Raw genomic sequence first — 25,133 nt, 5'->3', positions numbered from 1 at the left:
TGTGTCTTAAATGTCCACTTGGTGGTTTCTGGTGTGTATTTCATTATAGGCTGCAAAAGAAGCTTTACTGAGACCGTGTGATTCCCCCTGCCTTTTATTTAATTTTGATACGATACACATAACCTGAAGCTCACCATTCTAACCACTGGAAAGTGAACATCTCAGTGGCATTGAGTACATCTGCATTGGTGTGCAACCCTCCCCACTGTCTAGTTCCGGAACTTTTTCTCACCCCAGATGGAAATCCCATACCCATTAGCAGTCCCTCCCAGGGCCCCGCCCCAACCCTGCCAGCCCCTGGCAGCCACTAATGCACTCTCTGTCTCTGTGGATTGGCCTGTTCCGGGCATTTCCAATGAATGGCATCCTACAGTGTGTGGCCTTTTGTGTCTGGCTCCTTTCTCGGAGCGTGATGGTTCTGAGGTTCATCTGAGTAGCTTTGTATGGCTGAATAATATTCCATCACCTGCGCAGACCACATTTTGTCAGTCATTCATCTCTTGGGGACGTGCAGGTTGTTTCCATGTGGCTGTTGTGAAGAGTGCTGCTGTGAGCATTTGTGTAAAATTATATGAGATTTTTAATCATACGTGAGTCCCTGGGATCTTAGCCTGTTGGCTGGGAGATTGCCCAGAGCACCCACCCATAGGAGGACTCCATGTGGACGTCCCCAAATGGTCAGCCCGGGGTCCCACCGCCTCTCCATCCCCTCTCATGTCTCCTGCTGTCACCACCACCTCTTCACCAGTGACCCCCCCCATTGCCTGAGAACTGGGAGACAGCGCCTGCCCTCTCTTTGCCTTCTGGAAGGGCAGATCCGGAGGCTGGGAGGACGGCTGGGGATGACTCACCGGCAGAGAGGAGCCCGTGTCCCACCATCTCAAGGTTGGGTCCTCAGTGACGACAGTGAGCTCATCCTGGGTTCTGCCCGTGGAGATGGCAGTGAGAGTCCCCTGGGGGCCGTGCACACGGAGGCCCTGCTCAGTGACATTTGTAATGATGCCGTGAGCAGCAGCGTGCTCGTCTGCCGTGAATTACAGCAATCTGGACAATTACTGCTCAGGGTGGCTGCTAATGGCTGTGTGTTCCAGGCGGTGGCAGGAGGGAGCGGGGGTGGGGCGGGGAGACAGGTGCTGGCAGCCCCCAGCAACTCCTCCATATAGGGGGGTGGGGGTGGAGAAGCTAGGAAAGTTCTGGAGCCCCCGCCCAGAAAACCAAGAGTTAGGAAAAGGGACTGGAGAAGCGGCTATTGCTGAGGCAGATGGTCTCCGCCCATCCTTTACCCATCATTTCAGTAACACAGTGCCTAACCCTCTGTATGGCAGGGGCACTCAGGAATGAGCCAGCCCCACCCCTCCCTCGGGGAGCCTGGGCAGATAAGCGGCCAGGTTTCCCCAGGGCCTTCGGACCCCAGCCTGCCTGAAGCCTCTGCAAGACTTTAGCAGCACGGCCCTGGAGGATGAGCAGCAGTGGGGCCCCATGCCTCGGGAGAAACCAAGTCTCAACCGCTGGATGTTTCCGCTGTGTGACCTCAGGCAAGCTGGTCAACCTCTCTGTGCCTCAGTTTCTTCATCTGTACAGTGGGAGTCAAGGAGCACCCACTGTGTGTTTCCTGTGGCTGCCATAATAAAGGGTCATGAACGGGGTGGCTTAACTATATTCTCTCACTCTTCTGGAGATGAGAAGTCCAAGTTGAAGGCATCCGAGAGGCTGCATTCCCTCCAGAGGCTCTGGGGAGGAGCCTGCCTTACCTCCCCCAGCCCCTGGCACCTGCCGGCAGCCTTGGCGGTCCTTGGCTCATGACCGTGTCCCTGCAGGCTCTGCCTTCGTCTTTGTGTGCCTTTCTCCCTGCGTGTCTCTGTCCACATTTCCCTCTTCTTACAAGGACCCATCCCAATCCAGTATGACCCCACGTTGACTTGATCACATCTGCAAACATCCTTTTTCCAAATAAGGTCACATCATCGGTTCTGGTGGACATGAAGCATTGGGGGATGCTCTCCAACCCAGCACACCCCCCTTCATGGGGTTTTGGTGAACGTACGCGGAAGAGCCGAGGGCAGTGCCATCTGGGGCATACTGACTTCCCCATCACTTTGTAGCCACAAGCAGCTCCTTAGCCCCCGACCTCGGCCTGGCCCATCTGTTTCACCCTCAGTTTCCATCGTACTCTCAGATGAGGCAGAGATGCTATCTCCCAGGGGCGCCTTAAAGGCGGAGCGAGCCACATAGGTACAGTCCTTGGTATACAGTAGGCACTCAGAAGTGGCAGGCTGTCAGCTCAGGGCGCAATCTCCGGACCTTGCTCCCTAGGTTTGGGTCCCTGCAGAGTCTGCCTCCTGCAGAGTCTGACCCTGAGCAGGTGCCTGCACCTCGGGGCCTCAGCCCCCCGCCACCTCTGTCTTCGCCCAGGGGATAGGGGTCAGAGGTAAGTCACCGGCCAAGCAAATGTACAGTGACAATGGGAGGAACCTCCGTGGTGCTGGGGGCCGCCAGTCAGAGGGCTCCCCCGAGGAAGGGGCTGACACCCAGAGCACGAAATAATAGTGAATATCACCCAATAACACCGTGGAGGCCATCCTGCGTGCCGGGCACTGCTGGAAGCTTTGTGTGTATGAAGTCACTTCATCTCTACCAACCTGACTAGGAGGTAGGTGCTGTTATTACTTCTGTTATTCAAATGAGGATACTGAGGCCCAGAGAGGTTTAGTTCACAGCCCAGGGTCACACAGCTGTGAAGTGGTAGAGCTGGGATTTGAACCCAGGCATTCTACTTGCAGAGTAGGAATGGGGTTGGTGTGAGGGCTGAATGAGTTAGTCCATGAGCCAAGCTGTTGACCAGATAACAAAGGCAGGATAGGCATGTGCAAAGGCCGCGTGGCAGAGGCAGTGTAGCCCTGTGAGAAGTGATTGAAGCCCAGAAGGTAGAGGGACCACTGGGAGCCTGGCCTTGCCAGCCTGGGATGGAGTTTAACTATTACTGTAGAGCATGGGAGGCCACTGGGGAGGGGCTGGGGACATCATGGCTGTAGGGTTTCGGGTGGGCAAGTGAGCACCTTCCCTTCTTGCGTGCACGGGGCTGTGGCTGCCTGCCCTGAGGCTCACGCTGCCTGGGGACCGAGAATGTTCAGGAGGCAGCTTCCCCAGGAATTGGGCAGCTCTGGGGAGCTGGCCGCCTGCCCTCAGGCCCAGCGCCACGTGGGGAAGGAGGGGCAGGGCAGGAGCAGGGCTGGGATGAGGGACTTGGTTCCCCTGGGAAAGGTCAGCCTGGCCTGGCTTGGAAGCCCAACCCAGCTGTGCGAGAGGCCCACGGCTCTGCTGGCAGCTCCTCCAGGCCCCAGCCCTCTTCTCTGGCGGCAGAGAACCTGCTGTGGAGCGGGTGGGGAGGCTCCTGGTCACACCACTGTCACACCATTCTAGACCAGGAGTAAGCTCTGGCCCGCCTCCGGGCCGCCAGTCTTTCCCGGCTTCCAGGGAGCGGCCCACAGTGGGAGGACGTGCAAGACCAGGCCCTGGTGGCTCCGGTGAGCCCGGGCAGACCCCAGAGGCCTCCCCCAGGAGCTCCAGCTGCCTTGCCTAGTGGCCTTACCACTTTCCACAGGAGCCAGGCAGGAACCACTCATTGCTATGCACATGGGCTGGCCTGACGGGCTTTTATGGATGAAGCATCTAAGGCGTGGGAGGAGGAGGGGTGAGCCCCCAGTCCTGGAGCCTGGAGAGCAGGACCTCCCCCATTACATGTCCACAGGGAAAGCCTCGGGCTCTGCCCACCATGGACCCCCCGAAAGAGGAGCGCCTGTGTGCTTGGCCGCACAAAGCTGCCAGAGCTTACAGTGGGGTGGGCGGGCCAGTAGGCAGTGCTGCTGCTGCTGGGTTTGGGTCTGCCCGGCTACTTCCTGGTGCAGCTGTGCGTCAGGGCCCGGCAGGAGGCAGCGCTCGGGGTGTGTGACTCAGGAGGGGTGGCATACCAGGCAGGGATGGTGCGGTGCCTCGGGGCTCGCGTCCAAGGAGACTGTCACCACGTGTGGTCTGGAGAGAGACCACTAGGGAGGAGGCGTGTCTGGGGCTGGTTGGCCTCCCGGCCGGATCTGTGACAAACAGTCTGTTGTGATGGTTTGGAAGGAGGAGAAAGTTGGGGTTTCTGCAGGAACTTGGGGAACAGCCAGACACAGGGGCAAGGTCTGGACCACACTCTTGCTCCTGTCAGCACCCTTGAAGATGAGATCAGGCATCGACAAGTTCCTCTTCCCTCCTGCGGGAGACCCATGAATTCGCATCCACATGGCTCCTGACTCAGGGAAGGAGCACCTGGCAGTTGATGCGGTCGTAACGATGCCTGTTGTCACGTGGCGAGGCTGGTACTCATGAGCGAGGCAGGCCCCCCACACGCATGTGTACACATACACACATACACACGACTTCTGCTTTGCACAGGAGAAGACCAAGGCCAGAGGGAGAGCCAGTGCTCACCTAGCACACTGCGGTGGACATGGGGCATGGGGTGGGCTGTCTGACCCCCCAGGCTGGCTTCCCGCTTGGCTCTGCTCTGTAGGAAAACGTGACATTGAAGGGTGTAACGTAGCACGTCCGGAAATGGTAGGCGAGACAGCGCCAGGTCGTACGCAGGTGACTTTATTTCATCTTAATGAGTCTGATTTTTTTTTGAGAGCTGGGAGAAGATGTAGCTTGTTCACATTGTACCTATGATTTACGGGTGTAATTGCTGATGCGGAGGCTAAGGCAGATAGCAAGGCTGACTTTTGAAAGAGGAGATGGAGAGAAAAGAGTGGGGAGGTGCAAGTCCAGGTGTGATGTTATCCAGCCAACATCCCGATGGGATTTCAGGATGGCAGGAGTTCGGGAAGTCCTGACAAGACGCGCAGGAGGTGCCCGGCCTGTCAGGGGTGTCAACGCGGAGGCACCGTCCATGTGGAACACCCCCAGGGCTTGGGGTTTCCGAAATGAGGAAGTGGCATGACTCAGGCCCAAGGCAGCTGGGTCTTTTCCTCCCAACTTTGATAGGGTTTTGGGCAGAACATGCTGAGTGTCTCAGGGAAAATGACAGCTGGAGGGCGGTGGTCGATGCCCCTCTGGCAGGCAGCCTGTGAGTCTTCATGGAAGGGGCGGGAAACGTCAAGGCTGGAGGTGACTGGCTGGGTGGGGAGAGCGAGTGTGTTTCCAGGGTTGGGGGCTGACTTCCAGAGAAAACAGCGGCGACATCCCCAGATGCAGGTGGGTGGTGGTGTGGTCCCCTTGGAGTCCTGGCTGTGGGTGCAGATCTGCAGACCCTTGGAGAAAAGCAGCTTGGGAGCATCTGAGCAGGGCCGCAGGCCTCCCTGAGGGCCGGAGCACCTGAGCCGAGGAGGCTGAGTCCTGGCCCCCACAAGAACAGCTCGTCACGGGCCCCCAGATAGCATGTGGGACGCTGCCCCATGGGTGCCCAGAGCAGGATTAGCCGAGCGGAGCCCCAAGCACCTACCCCTGTGGCCACCGGGCCCCTGCGCCTGTCTCTCCGCTCTGTCTGTGACTCAGACCTCCTGGCTGGACTTCCTGTCTTGGTCAATTTCACTTCCTAGTTCCTGCCTCCTGACTCTTCAGAACGAAACTCCTTCCTTAGAAATTAGAAGTAGGGTCGGGGAATCCAGACCACAGGGCATGGTGGCAGAATCTACCGTCTCCGCCCTGGCACAGAGCGTGGGGGGCGTGTGCCTGAGTGTCAAGGGGGATACCCCAGCCTCTTTTGGGAGGGTGCAGGGCTAAACCCACAGCCCCCTCTTCCTTTGCAAGCTCCTTACCAGGGACCCAGACGGGTGGCAACGATGCCCAGGGTGCCCAGCAGACCCCAGACACCTGCCGATGAGCAGTGGAATGAGGGAGCTAATTTCAGAGGTGGCAAAAGCTATGAAGATGATCAAACCCTGGGATGGCAGGGCGACGGGGGGTTCACTTTGGTGGGGCGGGCAAAGAAGGGTTCTCTGAGGAGCTATCACTTGAGCCAAGACCAGAGGGAGGACGAGGCACATCCGTGAGAAAGCCGTGGAGGTGGCAGGAGCAGCCAGTGCAAAGGCCCTGGGGCATACACGAGTGACCCAGGGAGAGGCTGGGCGGGTGCATGGAGCTGGCTCCATAAGGGTTGCCTGGGCCGTCCTAGGGCCTTTGGATTTTATTCCAAGAGCTTCAGGTGGTCACTGGAAGATTTTAAGCAGAAGAATGATTTGATGGGGTTGGCATCCTTAAAAGTGCACTGAGACCTCCCCTACAGAGGATGGAGGGTGGGACTCAGGTGGAGAGGCCCGGATCCCTGATGTGGTTGAGGTTTGTTGCCCTCCCCTGGCATCGTGCCCCAGGACGAGGGCTGGGGCATTCCAGAGACACCTTCTGCTCCCCAGGTTTTCGGGGACAGGATGGAAGGGCTGGGGGTTAAAGGCAAAAGCAGGTTAATGATCCCAGAGTCAGGGAAGTCGGTCGTGACCTGAATCTAGGCTCCAAAGTTCAGCTCAGTTAACTTTCAACCTCCTGGGAGGCTCCCTGGCATTTCCGACAGTGTTCCTTCACGGCTGCAGGGGATCTCAGAGGACGAAAAGGGCAGGTGTTGTCCCAAGATCCCCCAGCAGCAGAGGGCCCTTTGGGAACCCCAAATCCCCTAATCCTTCCCTCCCCTAAATGTTTGAAGGTCTTGTGTGCACCGGACAAAGGCTCCTCAAATCCCAGGCTCCCTTTGGAATGCGAGACCAGCCCTGCTGCCCACCCATAGCCCCCGATGGAGGGCTTGATCAGCCTCAGCAGCATCAGGCCAGGCAGGGGACAGAGCTCAGGTGGAACTGACACGGAGAGTGGGGGGACGGGTTGAGGGGATGACGGCGGAAGAAGCTGTTTGCTCCCCGTCTGCCGGGGGTGGAGAAGCTCTGTTTTTCTGGAACCCTCATCTGTTCTTACCACTGCTGACGCCGCCACCGCCGCGGATGGGGAGAGAGGGAGGGGGAGCCAGTGCCAAGTTGGCCCGCCCCTTGTGAACCTGGGCCTCTGCCACGCTCCCCCGCCCGCCCGCCCGCCGCGAGCCTCCGTCTGGAGGTCACATTCAGTCCTGCCGCGTCTCGCTGGGTCAGGCAGCAGGAAGATCAGAGCTGAGCCCGGCTGCGGGTGACACGGCTGCCCTGCTGGACCTGGGTCCTTGGATTTTGCCCGGCCCGGGGGTCTGTGGGCCCTGGCCGGCACTGCTCGCTGAGCGTCCGCACTGGGCACATTGGTGCTGGAGGAGCTTGGCACGCGGCGCCCCAGCGATGCCTGGCCCAGGGGTGCCCCACACGCACCACTGACAACTTCCCGCCACCCACCACCCTCGGGGAAGGGCACCTCGCGCGCCCACAGCGGCTTGGGGACAGCGTCAGAGGTGGCAGCAGCCGCTGGAGGAGCCCCGGGCCACCACAGGCAGGCGGGCTTGCAAGGAGCTGCCTCCCGCCCCTCTCGAGCCAGCCTCCGCCCGCCGCGTCCCTCCCTCCCTCGCTCCCTCCCTCCCTCCCTCCCTCACCGTGGGACGGAGAAGGATGTGAGGCTGAGCTGAGCCGCCAGCAGACGCCAGCCAGCAGCCTCGCAGAGCCGGCCGCGGCCGCCCAGCCTGCCGGCCCACTTCTCTGGGCCCGCTCCCCGGGGCATCTTCCCAGCCCTATGTTTCCGGAAAACTTGGCCGAGGGGGAGACGCGGATGAGAGGATGTGAGTGAGTGGTCCTGGGGAGGGGATGGGGGACTGCGGGTGCAGGGGCAGGGACCGCAACGTGGCCGTCTGGGATTTGAGGCTGGGCAGCTGGGGCAGCTGGGGAGTTGGAGTTCTGGGCCCTGGAGTGGATGGGGGTCCCAGCCCATCCTTTCCCCCGTGCCCCCTCCTCTCTCTCCCTGCTGGGCTGAGCCTCTCCTGGAAGCAGGGGTGGGACCTGGATCTGTGCCTGGGAAGGTCTGTGATGCTCTGTGCAGAGGGGGCTTTCCAGGTGGACGGGGGCTTCAGGCTGGGTCTGGTGGGGTGGGCTCCAAGGCACGGTGGGGTGGAAAGTCATTCTCCCTGTGCCCGGCACCCTCTGCCTGGGCTTCCCAAAACACAAACCAGAGGAAGCCAGTGCCAGCCTGCCCCTACCCCGAGGCCCTGGCCGACGCTAATGGAACACCCACTCTGGCCCCTCACAGGGCAGTTAAGGAAACTGAGGCCGGAGAGCAGAAGGGCTGGCCGAGACTGCTGGCGAGCTCTGGCCAGGTGCCCGGGTGACTCTGCCCATTGCTCCTTTGGGAGCCGCATGTTTTCAGGAAGGACTGGGTGACCCCCATCCCCACCTCCATCCCCTCTCCCCTGCCCTCAACCCTCTCCCACTGCCCCCATGATTGGAGTTAATTAGGGTCCCCAACCCCCAGCCAGGCTCCTAGCCACCTCCTTATTTATTGACTGAGTTTGGAAATGTCAACCTCCCCAGCGTCGTCGGGCCACCCCCCCTGGGCTCTCCATGCCCACCCAACCCGGCAGGCCCAGATGGGAGACCCGCCCTCTCCCACCCGGGTTCCGGGCCTGTGATCCCTCTGGCCCAGCATGTTTGCCTGGGCTCTCTTGGCCCCGGCTGGGGAAATATAAATAAACGCACGGCCCCGTCCACCAGGTTCTGGAAGTGGCAGCTGCTGCTGGCGCGGGCGGAGGGAAAGGTCAGGGGCCGGGTGCCACTTGATCCCACGCCCCGGCCCTCCCCTTCTGCGCCTGTCCTTGAGGAACCCTGAGGAGCGGGCCGTGAGGCCACGTGGCTCCCAGGGCCACAGCGGGCGAGCAGGTGGCCTGTCAGTCAGTGCCACCCCCATGCCACGGGGGCCAGAGGACCCGGAGGGCAGGAAGTCTGGGGCCCCATGCCCGCGTTGCCCGCCTTGGCTGGTCCTCTAAGCTTGGGTGAGTTGGCGGGACCCTCTGAAATCTCCCCAGGAGATTTCCCCCCCCTGGGGATGGGAAAATGGTCACAGCCACGACAGCAGGGATGAGAAGGAACCAAGTCTTTGAAGGGCTTTGCAAACTCTGTGTGTCACTTAGCCATGCCATGGGCTGATGTGTTGATGTTTCTGCTGCTGTTATTTTATTTGCATTAGAGCCTTGTGTGTAGCAGGCAGGCAGCCGGCACGTGGGTGGGTAGGTGGGTGGGTGGGTGGATGGATGAATGAAGGAAGGAAGGAAGGAAGGAGGGAGGGAAGGAAGGAAGGAAGGAATGAAGGAATGAATGAAAATACCAACACAGACGGTTGCCCCTCGGCTCCACGACCCCTGAACCATTTTAGCTGGAGCTTGGCTTGCAGATTGATTTGATTCAAGGAAAATAGTCAAAAACTTCATTACGGGAAATCCTTCATTAAGTCCTTACAAGTATAGCTCCAGCTCAGGGAGGCTGCCAAGTCCTGAGCTACGTGATTCAGCCTCGGGGCCTGCTGCCCTGGAGGGGCACCCTCTTGCCGCACAGCCCCCTAGGTCAGGAGCGCTCCCTGTCTCTCCCACAGCCCTGGGAAAGTGGGCAGGCCCTACCTGCACGGGCTGGCTGGGCCATACAAGGTCACGCCGCTGGAGACACGGGCATAAATATAGAGCTGCCTGGCCTGTGCCTGTGCCTGTGTGTGCCACAGCTCGCCGGGCAGATGGGCCGAGGCCGGGGGCTTGGCTTCCCAGGCGCTGCCTCCGGTGCAGCAGGGGCTGTGTTTCTGCTGAGCCTGGTGTTTGTGGCCTTGAAACTAGAACGTGGGGGGCGGCATGCCGCTCTGGCCTGAGACCTGGGGATGGAGGGAACTTTTTCTGCCAATTCCTGGAGGGTCTCTTCCCACAGCAGGAGGTCTGTGAGGCTGAGAGAACCTCCTGGTGGTGCGGGTTGGGGTTTGAGAGCAAATTCCAGCCGCCCAACCCGGCCTGGTGGGCCTTGAGTCCCGAGTGGGCCTTTAGGTGCCCTTAGGGAGTTTGGGCCCTGGAGGTGCCCCAGTTAACCTGGGCCCGGAGGCTCCTGGCCCCAGCTCACCCCCACCCTGACCTCCACCCTCCCATCCCCTGCTCACCACGTCCCTTCCTTTCCCTGGGCCGGTGTGGCCGGAAAACAACGGTCTCCCGAGGCCTCGCCTGCAGCTGTGAGCGAGTGTCAGGGCTGGGTCACGTCGGCCGCCCTCCCGCCCAGCTTGGGGGAGGCAGGAGAGGTGGGGCCTGGGCAGAGGCTGTGCATCCTGGACATTCACAGCCCTCCGCCCCCAGACTTCTGCGCGGTGGCTCAGTGGGGCTTCACCTGTCGCTTTTGGCTCCTCCAGCCCAGGCCTTTCCCATGCATCCTGGCCTGGAGTCAAGTGACTGAGAAACCAGACCCCAGAGGCCAGCCCTGCCACCCTCTAGTACCTTCCCCGCCAGGGGACACGTGGGCCATCGCTGTCTCTTCTTCTCGAGGTCCTGGGCCTGAGCAGGGAGCCCCAGGCTGGGTTTCTGCTCCAGGCCCGTTTGCCCCCCAGGCCATGTCCACAGGCCCCTCTGCCTGCCGGGCCTGGCCGCCCCTCACTGCTCTCCTCTCCCGAGACAGGTCTCCTGGAACACGGCCGCAACTGGTCGGCCATCGCCCGGATGGTGGGCTCCAAGACCGTGTCACAGTGTAAGAACTTCTACTTCAACTACAAGAAGAGGCAGAACCTCGATGAGATCTTGCAGCAGCACAAGCTGAAGATGGTGAGTCCGCAGCTGCCTGCGCCGCGCCCCCGGGGGCTGGGAGAGGAGCTCAGGCTGCCTCAGGAGGTGTCTCTGCACCCCAGGAGGCGTGGGCCAGGGAGGGGCCGTTATGCCGCCTTGTTAGAACTCAGTTTCTGGGGGTTCAAGCCTGGGAGTGCCCCGAGATGGCTGCAGCCCGCAATGCTGCTGTGTGTCCCTGCCCTGGAGAAGGGCCAGGCCAGCTGCCCTCCACCCCCACCCTGACCCTGCTCCGCTCAGACAGACACCTCTGGGGGCCCTCAGCCCCAGCTCAGGGTGTGGGGGAAGGAGCGCGGTGGACCAGACTGACTCAGCCAGGAATTCAGGCTGTCAGCGCGTTGGAATGAGGACCCGGAGGCAAATGGGTCCGGAGCGAGCAGCTCCCCCGCCCCATTTGACCTCACAGCTTTAGGGCTGCTGTGGCCGGGGAGGGACAGGTCTAGGGGGCGGGGAGCGGACATCTCAGCCCCAGCATCCTGGAGGGCTTGAGGCAGGTCCTGGGAGGCTGAGACCCTTCCCTCCTGCACAGAAGGTGCAGGCCCGCCTCGCCGCCTAATGGCCTCCAAGGAACAGCCACTTCTTCCGCAGCTATTTCTGGGAATCAAGGAGCATTTTGAGGGAGACCTCTGCTGCCTTCCCTCTCTCCTTCACTACCTCTCTCCTTTCCTTCCTCCCTCCTTTCTCCCTCTTTGACATGCTTGCCAAGCATTTTAGAGCTGGGGAAACTGAGGCTTAGCCAGGCTCATCTGCAATGAATTGGGATTTGTACCCACAGTTATGAGATCAGCACCCACGCTCTTCATCGCTAGGCTGCGTGTTTCCTCATCGATACAGAAGCACGAGGGAGGGTTTGCATAGCTCCCCTCTCCGCCTCCCCACCAAACCGTGACGTCGGGCTGCCTTGCGCCTGGGTGTAAAGTGTATGCAGTGTGTTCCAGACAGGCCATGCTGAATTGCTCCCTCCCTGCAACCTGCTGAGGCCCAGAGAGGGTGAGCAGGCTGTGAGGTCACACAGCCTGCAGTGGGAGGGCCAGGTATAGCCTCGCCCTGTTTGAACTCTGCCCAAGTACTGTGCAGAATTTAAGGACATCCTTCCACCCTCCCAAGTGGGTTCTTCGTGAGTCATGTGTGCGCGCGGCTGCTGGTGGCTCCGGGACCGAGGGGGCACAGTCCCACGGCCCTGTGGTCCGCGCTGAAATCCACCCTCTGGCCTCAGGGAGGCCCCTCCCCGTCACTTCCAGTTAAGCAGTGCCCCGCGTGCCCTCCACATCAGCCCCTGGGATTTGTCCCCAGAGCTCAGGGCTTCAGGCAGCGCCCTCCTCTTCTGGATGCTTCGGGCTTTCTGGTTGGGTGTAGAGGAAGGCACTGTGTCTGGCTGAATGTGCAGACCCCTGTTCCTAACACCTGCTGAGGTCCCTTATGGCAAAGAGGGCCCATGCCACAGCAGCCTGGGGGCGCAGCAGGGGGCCTGGGCCGGGGTCGGGGGATGTTGTGGGCCATTGATTCTGTCAGCCAGGTCAGGAGTCTGAAGTGGTCCATCCGGGATGACTCAGGGGCAGGGGTTTGGCCCTGAGCATCTCCCTAGGCACAAAAAGGGCCTCCTGGTTTCTCCCCAGCCTTCCTTTCTTTGTCTCTCTCTTCACCCCGCCTCCCCCTTACCCCGCCTCCCCCTCCGGGGCCCCCTCCGCCTGTCCCCCTCACCCCATGACCACAGGCGTCTCCTCCCCTGCAGCCTGCTGCCACTCAGCCTGGCTTTCCAGGCTTCTGCAGGGTGTGGCCCTGCTGTACCCCCAGAGACTCCAAAACCTGAGAGTGGCTTGGAGGACCAGAGACCCCAGCATGGTGAACCGTCCCATTAGGCCCAGGGCGAGACTGGGGGCAAGGCCCAGCTTGTGGATTTGGGCACCCCTGTGACCTTGGGCAGTGAATTCAGCCTTCTAAGCCTCAGTTTCCCCATCTGTAAAGTACGGGAATAACAGTTCTTATCCAAGAGGTCCTGTGAGGAGTGAACGAGTGATTACCTGTGAGGACCTTAGTGCCTGCCAGAGGGGCAATGCTCTGGGAAGGCGACCTGCCCTAGTTACTCTTACTGCTGTGGTCATTATTATTTTATCTTGACGCCATCTACCCCCTTCTCAGGGCTGCCTGAGACCCCCTCCTTTTTTTTTTTTTTTTTGAGTTGGAAGGTTTTATTAGACTAGGAGATTTGTGGGAGATATGAGCACTGGGCCAAGGTGGCATGGGCCATGCTCAAGGCACCCTGTCATGTGTAGTAACCACCAATGAAGCTGCTGGCATGGACAAACATGCAGCCAGCGATCCCACTGACGAGGGCCCTTCTTGAATGGTGTGTGCAGGCACAGCCACAGTGTGCTATGGGTTGGGAGCAGGGACTGGGCCCAGGAGACCTGAGTTTGAATGTAGGCTCTGCCACCTACTAGCTGTGTGGCCTTGGGGAAGTGACCAATGCTCTCTGCACCTCAGTTTCCCCATCTGTGAAATGGGGACAATAATGAAACCCACCTCAAAGGGCTGTTGTGGGAATGCACTGGGTGGCTGCTACAGAGTGCTTGGAACGCGGCCTAGTGTGCCCCAGGCACTCTGCTAGTGAGAGCTGTGATAGTGCTGATGGTGATGCGCTCACGACTGGTTGATTGATTGATTGATTGATTCATCCATTCATTCAGAGAGGCACTCCAGAAGGATGGTGCAAAGCAGGGCTTTGGAGCTGGTGGCTTCGCACCCTAGCACTGCTGCTTAGTGACCTGGTCAAAGGATACTGGGCTTCACTTCACCTCTCTGTGCCTCAGTTTCCACCTCTGTAAAATGGGGCTAAGAATGGGACCCAGGCATAGGGCTGTTGAAGAACAAGTGTGTTTCTTTTTGTAAAGGGTAGTGCCTGTTCCTTGGTCAGCCCTCAATAAGCATCCAGTATTATTCTCACTGTCCATTCAGCAACCCCTTATTGAGCGCCTGCTGTATCCCAGGGAAGCGATGGCAGGTGCCCTGAGGGCAGACGCATGGATGGGGTTTTCCTGCTGGGCTGAGAAGCTGACACTTAGTGGGCCATGGAGGGAGTGGAGGCGACATGGAAGGATTCTGAGCTGAGGCACAGCCCCCATCCAGGGCTGGACTCAGGCTGGGTCGTCCTAGTGTCGATGAGAGTGGTTCTGATCTGAATGACACAGCTGATAAAGAAGGTGGCCCTTCTGTCCCCTGATGCTGAAGACTCCGGAGGCGTGGGCAGGAGGGGACCCTGAGAACCAGGTTGGGACCTGGATGAGAATGAGTGATTCGGGAGTGTGCGGTTGGTTCTCGCTCCTGGCCCACCTCGAAGGCGTACCCTCATATCGAGGGCCGCAGCGAAAGCAGAGCAGATGCAGGGACCCATCATAGGGAGCGGGGCTCAGGCCAGGCCAGCCGTCTTGACAGTGGCCGCTCTTGCTGCAGTGGTGAGCTTCCCATCGCTGCAGTATACAAGCGGGTCTCACCCGGAGAGATGCCGCTGAACCTGGTGACCTCCGCCTCCTGCCCCTCCCCTGTGCCTTTCAGTCCCAGGGAGGAAGGCACATCCCAGTGAATCCTGACACAGTAACAGCCACCTCTGGCTGCTGGCCCAACCCTGTCTGGAGTACAGGAAGACATGTCACCCTTGGCCAGAGAAGGAAGGAGTGGGGAAGCAGAGGGTCAGTGGGTGTCCCCTCCTGCCTTGCACCAGGCCTGGCCTGAGTGTGGCCACAGGCGACGTCAGCAGGAAGCAGGATCCGGCGGGCAGGCGGGTGGGTGGGGCATGTCCCAGAGTTATGTAACACTTGGCCTCAGTGTCTTTTGCGAGGTTTCCCTCCCCCTCCTTATGGCCGAAGGTTACCCTTTTCTCCCATCTGTGAATGCAGGCCCCTCGGGCTCAGCTTCCATGTTCCTCAGTCTCTGTCCTCCTCAGCCTTGGCCCGGCCCCGCCTTGTTTTCTGCTGTTAATCTCTTCTACCTGAGGCTGCACAGGCCTACAGAGAGATGGTCCGGCCAGGAAATGTTTGAACCTGGCCGGCATTCAAATCTGGGTTCCTCGACTCATGAGCTGTGTGGTCTTGTGCATGTGTCTGCCTCTCTGAGCCACTGTCCCTGTCTATCAGGTTCATTCATCTAAAGACGTAGTCACAGAGCATCTGTTCTGTGCCAGACACTGTTGCAGGTATGGTGGGAATATAGCAGAGAACAAAGATCCCAGCCCTTGAGGAACTGGTGCGAGAGACAGGTTCGCACACTCAATTTCGGAATGGAGTCTGAAGATGCTATGAGAGGAATGTAGTAGAAAATGATTGATGGTGGAGGTGGGAGGGATGAGCTAATGATGGAGTGATCAGGGAAGACCTCTCTGATGTCTGAGCTAAGGCCCGAAGGAGGTGAGGAAGTGAGTTATGCAGATATCTGGGGCAAGGGTGTCCAGGCAGAGGAACAGCCGGTGCAGAGGCCCTCTGGCTAGGAGGGCAATGTGTTTGTAGCACAGTCCCTGAGGAGGGAAGAGGGGAGAGCAGCTTGGAGAGGCAGGCGGGGTCCAGGACTGGATCACACAGGGCCATGTGGATGGACGGAGGACTTGGGAATTTTATCCAGGTGTTGGAGAGTTTGAAGCAGGGGGTGACATGCCCTGATATGCAGAGCGGCTGTGCAGATCCGATAAATTAATACCAGAAACCGCTTGGCGCATAGTAGGTGCTTAGTAAACATCAGCCGTAATGACCGATGCCATCACCAGCATCTCGTATTCCACACACACCAGATCCCACAATGCTGGACCATGTGTGTAAGGATTAACTGTAACTCCTGGGACTCTCCCTGAGACCCAGCCTTGTGGGGATTCAGGGTGTTGGCACCATCCTGGTCCGCTGCCTCAGAGGCCCCACCCTGCCCCCACAGAGAGACCTTGCTCTCCAGGATGGTGGGCGCCACGAGCAGGCCGACAGGAGACCCCTGTTCCCTTCGAGACTCTGAGTATCTCCCATGTCCCAGCCACTGCCCGGGCAGCTCAAGGCACCCAGCCCTGAGTCTTTCCTGAGCCTCTGTCTGCCAAAAATAGATTCGGGAAGCAGGGGCAGCCCTCGGCCGCAGCCGCAGAACCCACATGCCACCACTTTCTCAGGCCGCCACAGGCTCGAACTCTCCTGGGAGAGGCTCAGGGTTCGGGGCAGGGCTGGGACTGGGCCCAGGACATGTGCGGGGTTGCAGAGCTGGGCATCCCCGTGGGCCCTGTGGGCACTGGCAGGGGCAGGGCTGTGGCCCTCCGGCCGACTGTTGGTGACGGAAACTGTGACTAACGGACGAGCAGACGTTTCCCTTTTCCTCCCTGCGTTCCAAGCGGCTGTGCTGAGAGGAACCCTGTTTGCTCAGGAAGAAGGCAGGACAGGAAGTGATCCCATTCCCTGCCTGTGGCTGGGGCTTGGAGCCTGAGAACCCTTCTCCTCCCCTTCATGAGGCCCAGCTCCAGCCTGGCCATGGTGAAGGGCCGGGGTGGGCAGGGCCCACCTGGCATTTGCCCGAGAGCAGGCTGTGTGGTCTGGATGTCAGGCAGCTTTTTCTTGGAATCTGGGCGCACCAGTGCAGAGGGATGTGTGATTCCCTGTGGCTGCCGCAAGGAAGTACCACAGACCGGTACAAACAACAGAGATGTATTCTCTTCCAATTCTGGAGGCCAGACGTCTGGAACCAGTGTCCGCAGGGTTGTGCTCACGTTCAAGGCTGCAGGGGAGCCTCTTGCATCTTCCAGTGACTGCTGGCAGTTCATGACATTCCTTGGCTTGTAGCTGCATCCCTCCACATGTGTCTCGGCTGCCACAGGGTCTTCATGTCCCTGAATCCGTATTTCCCTCTTCTTCCACCACTGTCAGTCCTGTTGGATTTAGGGCCCACCCCACTCCAGTGTGGCAACATCTTAACTAATGACATCTGCAGGATCCCGTTTGTAAGTAAGGTCACGGTCTGAGGTTCTGGGTTGATGTGAACTTTGGGGGACACCATTCAACACAATACAGGGCTCTTGGCTGAGAGCTGCGGGTACCTCCAGGTGTGGCGAGGGGCCTGCCTCTTTCTCAGCAACCCCAGAGGGATCAGGCTGCTGCCGCTCCTGTCACACCAGGCTGTGGTGGGCACCCCCCAGTGTCTTTCCAGTCCCCCTGGGAGTCCCCAGTCACTTCGAGATGCTGCCTCCACGATGCCCCTGCTCTCAGCTGTCTGCGCGTTCAAGCCCACGAAGGCTGGCCTTTCACAGTTGCTCAGCAAGTCAGTCAACAAACACTTTCAGAGTCTCTGCCTGGCTCACCATGGGGACAAAGAAACACCCACCCCTGTGAGCCACAAAGATGAGCGGTTTGATGACGGTGCCTAAGTTGGGGAAGAAGGGTGGGCTCTGTGAGTGAGGAGCTGGGGTTCCCAGGAGCAGGGAAAGTGGAGGCCCCGCGACGTGGGCTTCTTTCCATTCCGGGACATACCCGGAATGTTCCCCCAACAGAGGCCTTTGCACCTGTGACTCCCTGCACCTGCCACTCTCATCCAGAGCCTGGCTGGCCCCTTCCCTCCGCCGTCAAATCTTGGCTCAAATGTCACTTCCTTGCAGAAGCCCTTCCGGACTGTTCTGTCCAGAGGAGCACCTGCCCTTGTGCTCTTTGTCCCACCTCATTTCACCTGTGCAACCCTCTGAGTGGTGCTTCTGTGTGAAGAGCACATTGCTGGTCTCCCCAGCGGCAGGGCAGCCTCCGAGGGTCTACCCCTTGTCTACCCCGTGCGTTGTGTCCCCACAGCCCTGGTGTGCAGAACCGGGCACACAGTAGGTTTTCTGTAAAAATTCAGGAAATGAAATGCAAGCTTCCCAGGCTGGCCTGTCCCCTGGGGATGAGTGAGACTTGCATAGCAAGGAGAAACTTCTGTATTCATTCACTCCACATGTGCCGATGAAGCTGACAGGGTGTCCCCAGGAGGCGTGGTCACTCTGGCTAGGAGAGTCCTGGGCAGTGTCAGACAGGTTATCTCACGCTCAGGAAGGTTATCAAGGTGGCTGGGGGGCCCGCCTGTACCCAGAGTGTATCTGGGGCTCAATGGAAGAATAAAGGCCCCGGTAAAAATAACCCCTGGCACGCTTGGTTGCCGAGGTGGGGTGTGAGGGGGATGGTCACCCTCATTGCCACATGGCCAGGATCACTGCCCTTTGCACCTGTGGTGAGGCCGCAGGCATGGGGAGTCCCCAAGCTGACAACCCAGGCCCCAGGCCCCAGCCCTGATCTGCTGCTTCCCTGTGCCCAGGAGAAGGAGAGGAACGCGCGGAGGAAGAAGAAGAAAGCCCCGGCGGCAGCCAGCGAGGAGACCGCGTTCCCGCCCGTGGTGGAGGATGAGGAGATGGAGGCGTCGGGCGTGAGCGGAAACGAGGAGGAGATGGTGGAGGAGGCCGAAGGTGAGGGCTGGCGCAGCTTGGCGGTGGCTGGCCGCTGTGGCTCCAGGCTCCGAGGGAGGGCATGGTGGGAACTGACCCCGGCAGCGTCCTCTCCCCTGAGTCATCTGGGTCCTTCTTAGAAGGGGCTTCGACTCCCTGGAATGGGAGGGCCTGACTTGCCAGAAACTCACCAGTAATGGGCACAAGATTGATGGCCACAGCAATACCGAGAATAATCAGCTTCTCTGGGAGCCCCAAGCCTCACTCAGCCCTTCTGATGCCCATGAGTTCAGTCTTATGCTTGGGTAACCGGATGTCCAGGCCAGCCCTGTGGGTGCCTGCTGTCTTTCACCCCATCTGGTGTCACAGTTTAGAAAAGAATTTACTTTGGAAAATAGTTTTGTTTGTTTGTTTTTTTTTTTTTTTCAGACGGAGTCTTGCTCTGTCGCCCAGGCTGGAGTGCAGTGGCGTGATCTCGGCTCACTGTAACCTCTGCCTCCCGGGTTCAAGCAATCGTGCCTCAGCCTCCTGAGTAGCTGGGATTACAGGCACCCGCCACCACACCCGGCTAATTTTTGTGTTTTTAGTAGAGATGGGGTTTCGCCATGTTGGTCAGGCTGGTCAGGCTGGTCTCAAACTCCTGACCTCAGGTGATCTGCCCGCCTTGGCCTCCCAAAGTGCTGGGATTACAGGTGTGACCCACCACACCAGGCCTGAAAATTGTTTTTTGACCAGAACTCTTTTACAAGGTAACCGGTATAAATAGAAACTATCTGTCAGTCGGGAAGTATTGTAAACGTTATATAGTTATTTTTAGTGCCTCCTTTTACTCCCAAGTGTCCCTATTTGGGTGATAAATAATTCAGTCCCCTTCTTTGGTGTCCCTGTTTTCTGTATGGGGAAACTGAGGCTCGGGCACTTAAAGGTCTGGGCCCAGGTGCCCCAGGTACCACAGAGTGTGTTGTTCTACCAGCTGTAGACTAGACAGATGCCCCACCAGGTGAGTGCTGCTGAAGAGAGGGCATAAAGCCATCATGTGCGTGGTGCTGGCAGGTCTCCCCAGTCCCCTCAAATGGAGGACTGTGACCACATGAGCTGTGTGTTATCCAGGGCTCCGGATAACACATGGCTCAATTTTGTTATCAGTATTTATAGACCCGGGAACTGAACACGGGCTGCCCACACCTGGCCCCATACTCCTGGTCACAAGTTCATCCACCTTCGACCCCCTGTGGCTCTTTTTCTCTGTCAAAGAAGAAGTTGGGGGTCTAGACCCTTCCCACTGTGACGTGACCAAAAGCCCCTGGAGGACCCCAGCCCTTCTCGGTTGAGTGTCCCTGACTCTCTGAAGGAGACACGAGCAGCCCAGCGGAGCCCAAGTCCTTGGTGAATTCAACCCTCCTTCCTCCTGCCCCGTCAGGAGTCCTTCTGTTGTTCCTGTCCTCCCTCCCTCTCTGCCTTTGAATGCACCGGCTCCTCCCTGGCAGAAGGTGCAAGTCACCTCCTGGTTCTATAAGCCCGGCCTGCAGATAAATCCAGGCTCGTCCAACCTGCAGTGTTTCACCAGCCCGAATCCCAGCTCCTGGCTGGGAATGGGCAGCTGGGCCCTTGGGTGACTGTCATCTCACGCTGGGGGTGGGACAGAGGCCCTGAGTCAGGCCTCCCCACCAGCTTTGGGTCTCTCTGACCCAAGTTGGCCAAAAGCCTGGCCAGTGTCTGACAGAAGGAAGGCCGGGGCCGCCAGTCCCTTGGGTCATCCCATTTTGGGTTCTGGGTCTGCAGCCAGGACAAGAGAAGACCCCGGGAACAGAAACCTAGTCCCTTCTGTAAATATCCCTCCAACTGTCTGAATGGGCAGGATGCAGGCTTGGTGGGAGCATTGTAAGAAGCCAAGCTTTGGCCACACGTTAAAACCGGAGCAGACACTGCCCAGAACTGTGTGGTCATGACCCCCGCCTCGCTTGCAGGGCTTACAAAGCCCAGTAGGGATGGGGAGAGGCGTGCTCTGCTGGGTGGGGGAGGAGGGAGGGCTGAGCTGGCTGGAGCTGAGGCTTTTGTGACGACATGGTGGTCTTCTGTGGCCACTCTGAGAGATCGGGGACAGAGATCAGAGGCCCTGATTAAGCCTTCTGGTGCCCAGGGTGTTACCCCATCTTAAGGATGAGGAGACTGAGGCTGGGGGAAAGGAGAACCCGTCCCATGGGGAGTCCTGGCACATAGCTGGTAGGCTCGGGGTCTGCCGGCCCAGCCAGCGCACACCATGTGACCTGTCTTTTGTGCTCAGGATGGGGAGGTGAGGCAGGTGCTGGGTTGGAGCCTGAGGCTGCCCTGCCGGAATCTCCCCGGAGACCCAGCCAGCCCCAGCAGCACTGCAGGCCCCTCCCCGGGGGCGGTGGAAAGGACCTTGTTGATCTGGGCTGGAAGTATACCAGCGCAGGGCTGGGAGGGATCCCCTGGCCCAGTGGTTTCTCTGGTAATAATAATCCTCATAGTGGATGAAGCAGGTGCTACTGTTCTCCCCATTTTACAGGTGGGGAGACTGAGGCATAGTGGGGTTATCCAAGGCCCTGCCTTGGATATTCAAACCCAGGTGACCTGGTACTGGGCACCTCCAGGCAGAAAGGAAAGGAGGCCATCTGGTGGTGTCTTTATTTTTTATTTTTGGTGGGTTTTTTTTGTTGCTCTTGTTAGGCACCTACTGTGTGTCAGGCGCTGCACAAAGCACTTCACCTGGATTCTAGGGCAGCGGTGGCAGGGTGTTCCCTGGGATTTGTTAGAAGTGCTGATTCTCGGGCCCCAGTCCACACGTACCGAATCAGAAACCTTCAGGGCATGGCGCAGCCACCTGCATCGTCACAAGCCCTTGGGGTGCTTCTCACGCAGGCTCCTGCCCCAGACCCTCTTGATAACCATGAGAGCGAGGCATTAACTGCCCATTTTGTAGATGAACAAACTGAGACCCAGAGGTTTCATCCCTGGTCCTGGGGCCCTCAACGTTGGCCTCCCAACCTCCCGTACTCTGACTGTGGAAGGAAGGGAATGACATTGCTGAAGTCACCAAACAGAGGAAGGCCAGGGGTTGGAGATGCAGGAAGCTGGGCTCAGTGCTCTCCCCTCCACAGCGTGGCCTTGGGCAAGCTGATTAACCTGTCCACCTCCATTTCCTCATCTGTACATGAGAGATGATGGTCCCGGTGTTAGAGGTCTTAAAGGAGTCATGTGTGAGGAACTCGGCACGGAGCCTGGCCTGCACGCAGCCTGTGTTGCTGTCGTTGCTATTGTTTCTAAAAGAGGTGGCCTCTGCTCTGGGGCCTGAAGGGAGGCAAGAAGCAGGAGAGACTGGGGGATTGGTGGGGGGCAATGATGGCTGAAGAGGTCTCAGCAGACCCAAAAGCTTCTCCCTGCAACCTTGCCCACCCCTGAGGTCAGCACCTCCCACCCCAAGGCATCCTGGGAGCCTGATGACTTAGGGCAAGGACACCCAGAGTGGCTGAAGCTCACTTTTCACCCTGACCAACCCCATTATTGGCTGGCCTTGAACAGGCCACTGGACCAGCCTGCGCAGGGCTATTGCAGGTCACCTGCGGCCACTGGCCAGAGCCTGGAGGGAGAGGGCTCATCGGTCCAAGGTGAAGGGCAGTCGGGGCAGGAGAGCGAGCAGCAGCGAGGTCTCACTGCTGTGCACCAGGCTCCAGGCCCCTCTTGGCCACGTTGCCTCCTCCCTCACCTCCCACTACCTGGTGCCGCCTGGCTTCTAACTCTTCTCTGACTTCCTTCCAGCCTTACATGCCTCTGGGAATGAGGTGCCCAGAGGGGAATGCAGTGGCCCAGGTACGAATGTGGCCGGCTGGCCTGGGGGGTAGGGCTGGGCCGGGGTGGGCATCCCGAGGTCCCCGGTCCTCCACAAGGAACCCTGCTTCTGGGCACATGCTCTTTCTGTGAGCACCACCGTTTGTGTTCCGTGGCCTCTGGGCTTCCTTTCCAGCGAAGTGGCTGTTCCCCATGCTGGTCCCGGGCTCACTCCAGCAGACCAGTTTCCCGTCTCCACTGCTTCATTGATTTTCACTGGCACACTTGGGTCTCCCACCAGGTTTGATTTCCCTGATAGCAAATGCAGGGGTTTTCAAGTATCCCCATTTTACAGAAAATGGGAACATTGAGACCCCAAGAAGAACCTGGTGTGGGTTTGGGGGCTAGAGAGCCAGGACTGCGGCTGGGGTCTCCTCGCCATCCTTGGGTACATGCTTTCCTCCTGCCACTCCGTCAACACAGGCCACTCTCCTGCTGCGTAAAACCCATGCCAAGGCTGTTGGTGTGGGCTGTGCCCCGGGGGCCCTGTGCACGCACTGGCCTCATTGTCCACTGTGCCCGGGCCCCTGTGCACGCACTGGCCTCATTGTCCACTGTGCCCGGGGCCCCTGTGCACGCATTGGCCTCATTGTCCACTGTGCGCGGGCCACTGTGCACGCACTGGCCTCATTGTCCACTGTGCCCAGGGCCCCTGCACACACACTTGCCCGTTCTGCACTGTCATGTGATGATGATGGTGGCGATGATGGTGCAGCATCAGGCAGTCACCAGGCAACTGCCCTTGCCATCACAATCGCCGGCTTCTCTGCCCTGTGAGATGGGAACTGTTGTTCTCCCATTCTACAGATGGGAAAACTGAGGCCTAAGAGGTAACCTGAGTTTCCCATGGCACACAGCCAGTGCGGGGCAGAGCTGGGGTTAGAGCTCAGATGAGAACACGGAGACCCCCCAGAACGAAGGCCTTTGCCCATGCCCGCCCTCAGGCTGGCTCCATCTGTTGGGGGTGCTGACCACCAGGAGGTCCTGGGGTTGGGAATTAACCAGGTTATGCCAGCAGGGTCAGTTCGGGAGAAAGGCGGCCAGGGGAGGGCAGCAGCTGTGGGTAGAGGCCTGGCCAGGGGCTTTGTCTCAGGGGTGGGGCTCCAGGCAGGGGCCCAGGTGTATAGGAGCCTCAGGGCTGTTTTGGTGTCAGGCAACAGAACGGCCTCATCCCAAGGGTCAGGGCCACGCATCTCTCCTGGAGTCCCCCCAGACCCCGCTCATCCCCTCTTCCTTCTTGCCCCGCACAGCCACTGTCAACAACAGCTCAGACACCGAGAGCATCCCCTCCCCTCGCACTGAGGCCGCCAAGGACACAGGGCAGAATGGGCCCCAGCCCCCAGCCACCCTGAGCACCGATGGGCCACCCCCGGAGCCACCCACCCCGCCGCCGGAGGACATCCCGGCCCCCACTGAGCCCACCCCCGCCTCTGAAGCCACCGGACCCCCTACGCCCCCACCAGCACCCCCATCGCCTTCTGTACCCCCTCCTGTGGTCCCCACGGAGGAGAAGGAGGAGGAGGCCGCAGCGGTGCCCCCAGTGGAGGAGGGGGAGGAGCAGAAGCCCCCCGCGGCTGAGGAGCTGGCAGTGGACACAGGGAAGGCCGAGGAGCCCATCAAGAGCGAGTGCACGGAGCAAGCCGAGGAGGGGCCGGCCAAGGGCAAGGATGCGGAGGCCTCTGAGGCCACGGCCGAGGGAGCACTCAAGGCAGAGAAGAAGGAGGGCGGGAGCGGCAGGGCCACCACAGCCAAGGGCTCGGGCGCCACCCAGGACAGCGACTCCAGTGCTACCTGCAGTGCAGATGAGGTGGATGAGCCTGAGGGCGGCGACAAGAACCGGTGAGTGGGCGCCAGGCAGCCCTAACCTTGGCTTTTGTCTGCAGACACTGAGCGGCGACTACCTACTTAGACAGCCGCACCCGGTGTGGCTCTGCCTGCTTTGGGGGAGCCCGAGGTGTGGTTAGGGAGGCAGACTCGGAGTAGAGTCCAGGAATGGGAGGTGCAGGCTGGGAGGGGGCAGAGGTGTGGCCGGGAGCATCTCCCCAGGAGGTGACATCCAAGCTGAGACCCGGACGGAGGAGGCAGCCCTGCGCAGCACTAGGGAGAGAGTGTGCCAGGCAGCCTGCTCACTTCCTAGGGCCGCCCTTACAAGGTAGCTCAAGCCAGGTGGCTTGAAACAAATACAGTCCTGGAGACCAGGAGCTCAGGGGCACCGTGAGGCCGGGCCATACCCTCTGAGCCTCTTGGCAGATCAATCCTGCCTCTTCCAGCTCCTGGCTGCTGCTGGCAGTCGTGGTTGCCAGCACACCACTCCGTCTTTGCCTCTGCCGTCGCATGACCTTTGCCCTGTGCATCTCTATGTCCACATTTTCTTCTTCTGAGGACAGCAGGCATTGGATGAGCAGCTGCCCTAATCTAGTCCAGCTTCATCTTAACTTGATTATATCAGCAAACAGCCTGTTTCCAAATAAGGTTACATTCACAGAGACCCTGGGTTGGGACTTGAACAGTACCTTCTTTCGGGGGGACACAGTTCTACCCTCAACGTGGTGGGAACAGCAAGTGTGAAGGCCCGAGGTGGGAATGAGCTTGGTGGATTCAGGTGTCGAAGGGTGGAGCGAGTGGCTCAGGGAGGGGGGCAGCCTTGCAGAATGGGGAGCAGCTCTCACAGGGTTGGGGGCACTGAGTCGCACCCTGGCAGGTGAGGGCTGCATTTCTTCTCAGGGCAGTGAGAAGGCCTTTGCGAGCCTCTCCCAAGAGAGCCAGATGTGATTTACCCATGAAACCATGTGGGGGATTTGCTGGGAGTGAGAGGCACAGTCAGGAGGCAGCTGCAGGTGCCCTGGGGCCGGGGATGGAGAGGCGAGTGTGGTGGCCATGGTGATGGGGAAAAACCACAGATTCAACATGTTTTTGGTGGTTCATCTCCTATCAGCCAAGGGTCCAGGGCTCGGGATCACAGGTGATCACCTTGGATCACCTTGGATCACCTTGGATCACAGGTGCAGCGGTTCCCCTTGCAAAAACCTCCCCAGCTGGGGTAGCCTGGAGGATCCCAGTGCCGTCCTGTTTGGGTGCCAATGTCTCTGATGTGTGTTCTTTCCTTTCTGGCCTCTGTCTTTGCTCCTGGCCTGGGTGACCCCACAT

At 59.4% G+C, this 25,133-nt stretch overlaps 1 protein-coding gene across 3 annotated transcripts in view; it reads left to right on the top strand.

Moving 5' to 3' along the window:
• Positions 1 to 25,133, top strand: part of NCOR2 (nuclear receptor corepressor 2) — a 166,751-nt gene that overhangs the window by 96,462 nt on the left and 45,156 nt on the right. For 2 of the 3 annotated variants that reach the window (XM_025401526.1, XM_025401527.1), the window contains exons 18-20: positions 10,560 to 10,702; positions 18,011 to 18,158; positions 23,237 to 23,825. In XM_025401526.1, the coding sequence (XP_025257311.1) occupies positions 10,560 to 10,702; positions 18,011 to 18,158; positions 23,237 to 23,825 (880 nt within the window). Of the gene's footprint in view, positions 1 to 10,559; positions 10,703 to 18,010; positions 18,159 to 21,917; positions 21,969 to 23,236; positions 23,826 to 25,133 lie in introns of all 3 variants that reach the window. The other variant, XM_025401524.1, reaches the window with a different exon arrangement.

Source organism: Theropithecus gelada, chromosome 11, assembly GCF_003255815.1.
Source record: "Theropithecus gelada isolate Dixy chromosome 11, Tgel_1.0, whole genome shotgun sequence".
Taxonomy (NCBI): domain Eukaryota; kingdom Metazoa; phylum Chordata; class Mammalia; order Primates; family Cercopithecidae; genus Theropithecus; species Theropithecus gelada.
The sequence above is the reverse complement of the archived record's forward strand: the minus strand, read 5'-3'. Positions and strand labels throughout refer to the sequence as shown.